A 7,722-nucleotide genomic window follows, 5' to 3' on the forward strand; every position below is an offset into this window, starting at 1 on the left:
TTCAGTGGGATTTGGACGAGGGGCAAGATTTTTAAAGGCATACAGTAACTCCTCACTTAAAGTCATCCCAGTTAACATTGTTTCGTTATTAGGTTGCTGATCTATTAGAGAACATACTTGTTTAAAGTCGTGCAATGTTCTGTTATAAGGTTGTTTGGCTCACCCCGCTCTGCCCGCCTGCCTGGCGTTCCAGCTGGGGAGTGGGGTCAGGGTTTACCCCATTCTGCCCACCTGGCATTCCAGCCGGGGAGCGGGTAAGCCCCCGACCCCGCTTCCCGGCAAGACCGCCAAGCGGGCAGAACGGGGTAAGCCCGCAGTCCCCGATCCCGCTCCCCAGCAGGAACACCAGGCGGTAGAAGCAGGGTAAGCCCCGGTGCCCCAACCCTGCTCCCCGGCAGGAACGCCAGGCGGGAGGAGCGGGGCAAGCCCCCGCACCCTGACCCCGCTATGCCCCTGCCTCAACCAAGCTTCACATTCATAATTGGTGAGCACACTACTACATTGTTTGTTTAAAATTATTAAAAACTTATACTGTATGTGTATATAATGTCTTTTGTCTGTCGAAAAAAATGTCCCTGGAACCTAACCTCCCCCCGCATTTACATTAATTCTTATGGGGAAATTGGATTTGCTTAACATCATTTCGCTTGAAGTAGCATTTTTCAGGAACATAACTACAACATTAAGCGAGGAATTGCTGTATAGGCAACTTAAGATGCAGATAGGCATGCAGTGGCATTTTCAAAAATACCTAGGCACCTTAGGTGCCTTGGAAAATCCTGCTAGGTGCCTATCTGCATCTGCACCTAAATACCTTTGAAGTTCTGGCCCAAGGCCCTAAATGACTCAACTTTCTTGTGTCTTTTGATGTCATAATTTATACCAGCTTTCTAGTTTTCACCATGGCCCCAAACTGGCAAACACTTACACATGTGAGTAATTTTATGTGTGTTCAGTAGTCTCATGAAACTACTCATGTCCATAAAGGTATGTAAGTATTTGCAGGATTGGGGCCATAGTCTTCCAGCCTAAACAGGATTTGAAATATATATGTATATAAAGCAGGGGAGGGGAAAAAATGTACAACCTCTCCTGCCCCACATTGCCTTTTAGGTCCTATTTACACACTATAAAGGAAAAAAGGGAACAAATCCATTTCTCCCCTTTGCCAGTCACTTTTAACCATCTAGAAACTAAATCAATATAATTATTCTACTAAATATTCAGATATTAAATATGAATAAAGTCAAAACTAGGAGTAATTTGTATTTTACTTAACTGTACTTGAATAATGAAAGTAGAAAATAAAATAGAATATTTTAAGGCATTTCACACACATGCCCTCCCATCCCTTTCTGATGTAATGACTTTTATCCCCCATCTAGTTTAATTGTGAGAAAGAGAAACAAACATTTCCATAAAAATTGCTTCAGTCTTGGTTCAGTAACCCAACACATAAACAAAGATGACATTTAAAAGACATCCACTAAAAGACCCAGCAATGAAAAGATCAGATTCTGGGCTTTCTAAGCAGAATATAAACACTGCAGGACCCCAGCTCTTAAATGAGATCAGACTCTCTCTAGATCCTTGAACACGTTGTGCTCTTTGGGCCCAAATTGTGCTATCATGGCCCAGGCAAAACTCCCAATACCCGAGAGACTTTTACCAGGATAAGTAGGGCACTGCAGGGGCTTGGCTCTAGAGGAGGCTTGTTTAACCCCTGTACTCTGCAGGCATGGAGAAGCGGGACTCGCGAGAAGCATGAATGGCATAAGGAGAGCGGTCCTGCCTCCCCGGCATCCAACGGGCTCTGCTGCGCTATGGAGAACAGCCAGGTGGGCCCTGCTGCAACACGTGTTTCCTCCTCCAGCTGGGGGCAAGCAGCCACGCCGGGCCCGGAGACCAGCCTCTGCTCTAGGACGAGACCAACTTCCCTGCCTCACTCTCCTCGGCAGGGGAGCAGGATCCTTCTCCTTTTCGTTGAGATGCCAGCGCAGTGTCCTTCCCTGCCCTCACCCCGCCAGCTTCTAAAACCTCAGCCCCTCGCCCCGCTGCACCCTCCACCCTTCCCCAGCCGCCCGGGCGGCAAGCGCCAGGGATCCCCGCATGCAGCCCTCAGGCCCCCGCCCCCACCTTGCTCCAGCCCCCTGCTCCCCTGGCAGCCTCCAACATTGCGTCCCAGCTCCCTCCTCCGTCCCAGCCCCCATTTCCGCTGCCCCTCGCCCGAGGGCTGCTGCCTCGGAGCCCTTCGGCTCTGCCCCTCCCCTCGAGCGAGCAGGGCGGGGGGCTCCCACCTGATGTAGGGGACGAGCGGCTCCACGTGCCCCCCTAGCACGGCGATCACATAGGAGATGATGAAGGCGGCCGAGGACCAGCAGACGAGCAGCGCGGGGACGAAGGCCACCCCCGGCATGAAGCACAGCATCCTGCCCCGGGGGATGCGCGGCCACAGCCCACCCCGGCCGGGCACGGGAGGCGCTGGGCAGCAGGAGCGAGCGGGCGGGCGGGGAGGAGGAGCGGGCTCTGTTACGGAGCCAGTGAAGTCACAAAGCGGATGGGACAAGGCTCAGCGGAGGAGCCACGACCGGCTGCCAGCTCCCCGCTCTCCAGAGACACCCCGAGAGAAGGTCTCCCAGCCCCGCCAGAACTGCGCGGTCTGTCCCTGCCACACACACACTGGGCTATTCCTCTTCTTCTTCCCCACACAGGGCTGGCCCCCTCCCCCGTCCCCTTACACACCCACACACAGCCTGTAGGGCTATTCCCTTCTCTCCCACGCACAGATCTTTTCTCCCTTCCTCCCCACACAGCTCTATCCCCTCCCCGCGGGCTATTTCTTTTCACAGGCACAGCACACACAGGGCTGCTTCCCTCACACACACCGCGTGTTTCTCCCCCACTGACCCCTCTCACGTGCAAGCAGGCACACAGGTCTATCCGTTCTCACAGCCAGGCTTAGCTAGCTAGTCCTTTAGCCCCTTGCACATTCTAAAAGTAAACCCATTCAAGGAAATTTCTCTCTCCACCCCCTGCTGACGTGGGTCTTCCTCTCTCTCTTTTATGATGTATTGGGTAATATTGTAAAGCAGCTAGTACTTTCGTCCCCCGCACCCAAGTTCACACAGAAACTTCTCCCATGGATTTGTTCACTGCCACTGTACAGCACGCGATTGCAAGATCCCCTTTCGCTTTCGTTTCTGCACTTCACTTGGATATTGCTGCTCCTCGCTTCCCCTTTTTGTTTCCTGCAGGAAGGAATTCAGGGTTAGCTGGCCTGAAAGCCCCAGCAACCCCTGACTCTCAGACTGACTGCAGCAAAGTTAATTTTAGCATTTTTGAGGCAGGCCTGCTAAATGCCCCATCTCTATCCACCGTTATCATCCCACTAAGCACAGAGCTGGTATAAGGAGATGAGGAGAGTAGCGAGATAATTCTTTGGGACACATCCAAATGGTAATGTTTATTTTACATAAAAGAAGAGGGGAAGAGAGAGAAACACCTTAGATCTCTTCCCTCCTAGCTGCCTTTCAGCTTCACGGTACAATCTTGTTATAGAATTAACTTGAGTGATCTAGTATCAGAGGGGTAGCCGTGTTAGTCTGAATCTGTAAGAAGCAACAGAGGGTCCTGTGGCACCTTTAAGACTAACCAGGGCTGGCTCCAGGCACCAGCTTCTCAAGCAGGTGCTTGGGGCGGCCGCTCTGGAGAGGAGCGGCACGTCCAGGTATTCGGCGGCAATTTGGCAGACGGTCCTTCACTCCGCCTGGGAGTGAAGGACATCCCGCCAAATTGCCGCCACAGATCGCGATCACGGCTTTTTTCTTTGTTTTTTGTTTTTTTGTTTTGGCTGCTTGGGGCGGCCAAAACCCTGGAGCTAGCCCTGAGACTAACAGAAGTATTGGAGCATAAGCTTTCGTGGGTGAATGCCCACTTCATCAGACGCAAGACATCTTGCGTCTGATGAAGTGGGCATTCACCCACGAAAGCTTATGCTCTAATACTTCTGTTAGTCTTAAAGGTGCCACAGGACCCTCTGTTGCTTTTGAGTGATCTAGTTTCTAGTTATTTCCCTTCTATTAGCCTGTCATGATGGAGAGCAGCCACACCATCTAACAACAGGCCAGTTGCTGTAATGCTCACCATCCACACTGGTGCTCTACTAACTCATGTGGTGCTAAGGAACCCTGGCTGGGTTGAGTAAAAGTTCCCTCAGCTGAGCCTAAGGCTAGCTAGCTCAGGCTGGGAAATGAGCCAGCTGGGCTGCAGCAGAATCTCCTGATTGGCCAGCTGCCCAATTGGCTGCAGGGAGCCAACAGGTCTCCATTTAAGAGCTGCGACTCAATACTTATGCCCCACTGCTGTGATCAGCACTACTGTGTTCCTTGTTCCCAGTCTTGGCCCTACCTTTGTTCTTGTCCAGCTCTGGTCTGCTCCAGCCCTGTACTTTTCTCTAGTTCCTGACTCCACCTCTGAACTTTGGTGCTGACTCCAACTTCATGTTCCTGACTCTAACTGCTAGGTCAGATGGCCCATATCATGATCCCTGCCAGAGCTGGCCTTACCATGAGGCAAACTGAGGCGCCTGCCTCAGGTTCCAGACTGTGGGGGAGCGCCACTAGGACCCAGAGTGTAGAAAATTGTGTCTGCTGCTGGTACACATGTATTCTCTCTGCTCTAGATGCACAGAGATGGTGGAGTGCTGTGCTGGAGCAAGGAGGACACAAGAGACATAAAAGGCAGGCAGGAGAAAAGGTGAGGGAATAGCAGGAGCTGCAGGGAGAGAGAGGAGGAGGAGCCTCTTATGTACCTCGCTAGCACCCCCAGGAGCCTGGACTGATTAACACCAGCTTCTCAGGGAGCTTCCTATTTCCTGCTGCTTCCCTGAACCCACTTGAGGAGAACAGGCAGTCAACTGAAGTAGTAGGAACCAGTTAGGCCCTTAAGACGCTGATATCTTCCCTCACTCAGGCCCTGCTACCAGCTGGCTTATTTGTCACCTTCAATTGAGTGTTGAGAGCCACTATAGCTGGCACAGAACAGCAGTCATGAGTGAAAGAAGAAAACGCCCCTCTGGGGCAGCATTCAGAAAAAGAAAGAAAGCAAAGGAAGCTTTTCTATCTAAGCAGGAAGGAGCTCTCCTGAGATACATAGACACAAATGTTCACGGTGAGCCTTCCGGCCCCAGTGAGGATGTGAGTGGTGAGGAGATGCCTGATCTTCCAGTTAGTCAGAGTGCAGGTGACCTGGCAGCTACTGCAGCATTCATATCTCCATCTCAAATGGATGTAACCATGCACATTCCTGAAGAAAAGTGTAGATCAGAGAAGAGTGTGGTGGAGGCGCAAGAAACAGCTGCTGCTGAGTTTAGTTCCTTAAGTCTAGATGATCCAAGACTGTGGACCCACTTGAGCAGTAGCCTGAGGGACTTCCTTGTACTGCGTGGGCCACAGCAAGTGAAAAACTTCATGTTCCCCAAAGACAATGAAAATAGAAGTTTTCACTTATAGAACACTTTACTGGCAGGAAATCCCCCAATGGTGACAAAGTGGAGAGGCCATGGCTTATGTACTCAAAAACCCAGAATGCTGCATACCTTTTTTGTTGCAAATTCTTCCAGTCTAATATTCCAGCCACATAGGGTTCTACGGGAACAAAGGACTGGAAAAATCTGGCATGCCATGAGAAGGCAGCAAATCACCAGAGAGCATTCCATAGGTGGAAAGAGTTTGAGATGAGACTAAGGTTAAAGGCCACCATAGATGATCAGCATCAAGAGAAGATTGCATCAGAGTCTCTTTACTGGCAAAATGTTCTGGAAAAGCTCATTGCCATTGTGAGAATGCTTGCTACCCAGAACCTAGCACTGTGTGGCACTTCAGATCAGCTGTATGTGCCAAACAATGGAAACTTCTTTAAAATTGTGGAGCTGATGGCTGAGTTTGATGCTGTACTCCAGGAGCATCTAAGAAGAGTCACCACCCAAGAAATAGAGGGTCCTGTGGCACCTTTAAGACTAACAGAAATATTGGGAGCATAAGCTTTCGTGGGTAAGAACCTCACTTCTTCAGATGCAAGTAATGGAAATCTTCAGAGGCAGGTATAAATCAGTATGGAGATAACGAGGTTAGTTCAATCAGGGAGGGTGAGGTGCTCTGCTAGCAGTTGAGGTGTGAACACCAAGGGAGGAGAAACTGCTTCTGTAGTTGGAAAGCCATTCACAGTCTTTGTTTAATCCTGATCTGATGGTGTCAAATTTGCAAATGAACTGGAGCTCAGCAGTTTCTCTTTGGAGTCTGGTCCTGAAGTTTTTTTGCTGTAAGATGGCTACCTTTACATCTGCTATTGTGTGGCCAGGGAGGTTGAAGTGTTCTCCTACAGGTTTTTGTATATTGCCATTCCTGATATCTGACTTGTGTCCATTTATCCTCTTGCGTAGTGACTGTCCAGTTTGGCCAATGTACATAGCAGAGGGGCATTGCTGGCATATGATGGCATATATAACATTGGTGGACGTGCAGGTGAATGAACCGGTGATGTTGTAGCTGATCTGGTTAGGTCCTGTGATGGTGTTGCTGGTGTAGATATGTGGGCAGAGTTGGCATCGAGGTTTGTTGCCTTGTCTGGTTCCTGAGTTAGCGTTACTATGGTGCAGTGTGTGGTTGCTGGTGAGAATATGCTTAAGGTTGGTGGGTTGTCTGTGGGCGAGGACTGGCCTGCCTCCCAAGGCCTGTGAAAGCGAGGGATCGTTGTCCAGGATGGGTTGTAGATCACTGATGATGCGTTGGAGAGGTTTTAGCTGAGGACTGTAGGTGATAGCCAGTGGAGTTCTGTTGCAATGGTGACTGTCAGAGAGCATTTTCTAGAATTTATTGACATTGATGATGCTACAGGAGCTGGTATGACAAATGTGCCTCTTAAAAAGCTGGAAGATATGGGAATTACGATAGCTGACATGAGAGGTCAGGGCTACGATAATGGTGCCAACATGAGAGGAAAGAACAGAGGAATGCAGACATGGATCTGAGAGTTAAACCCTCGAGCATTTTTTGTCCCATGCAGTTCTCATTCATTGTACTTGGTGGTCAGTGATGCAGCGTCAGCTTCTAGTGAGGCTGCTGAATTATTTAATGTAATTCAAAGCATCTATGTATTTTTCTCTGCATCAACTCATCAATGGCAAATTTTGAAGCAACATCTGGGAACATCCTCTCTGACACTGAAACCACGGAGTACCACACAATGGGAAAGTTGAGTGGAGGCGAGAAAGCCTATCAAACACCAAATTGGGAAGATAGATGATGCCATAGTTGCCATTATGGAGGATAATGCTATGACAGGAACTGTTCATGGGAGAACAGTGGCAGAGGGAAATGGAATCACCAGAAACATACATAACTTCAAATTTCTGTGTGGCTTAGTGTGTGGCATGACATACTGTTTGAAATAAATGTTGTAAGCAAGAGACTCCAAAGTGTTGACCTTCATATATATGGAGCAATGGAACAACTGGACAAAGCAAAGTCATACCTACAGTCTTACCGGTCAGATGAGGGATTTCAAAACGTTCTGAAGAGTGCACAGAAGTTGGCAGAAGAACTTCACACTGAAGCTATTTTCCCACCCATTCAAGAATACAACAGTCACCGAAGAAGAAGACATTTTGATTACGAGGCACGGGATAACCCCATAAGAGACCCCAAACAGTAATTCAAAGTTGAA

The 7,722-nt window shown here is 49.4% G+C and overlaps 1 protein-coding gene across 2 annotated transcripts in view; it reads right to left on the minus strand.

Annotated features, from left to right (window-relative positions):
• The window catches only part of DRAM1 (DNA damage regulated autophagy modulator 1), a 29,218-nt gene extending 26,440 nt beyond the window's left edge, over positions 1–2,778 (minus strand). The window contains exon 1 of one of the 2 annotated variants that reach the window (XR_006174760.2): positions 2,298–2,580. Coding sequence is in view for 1 of the 2 variants with exons in the window: in XM_005303689.4 (XP_005303746.2) it covers positions 2,298–2,428 (131 nt within the window). In the remaining variant the exon portion in view is untranslated. Of the gene's footprint in view, positions 1–2,297 lie in introns of both variants that reach the window. The other variant, XM_005303689.4, reaches the window with a different exon arrangement.
• Between the last annotated feature and the right edge of the window lie 4,944 nt (positions 2,779–7,722).

The sequence above is a fragment of the Chrysemys picta genome, chromosome 1, assembly GCF_011386835.1.
Source record: "Chrysemys picta bellii isolate R12L10 chromosome 1, ASM1138683v2, whole genome shotgun sequence".
Classification (NCBI taxonomy): Eukaryota; Metazoa; Chordata; order Testudines; family Emydidae; genus Chrysemys; species Chrysemys picta.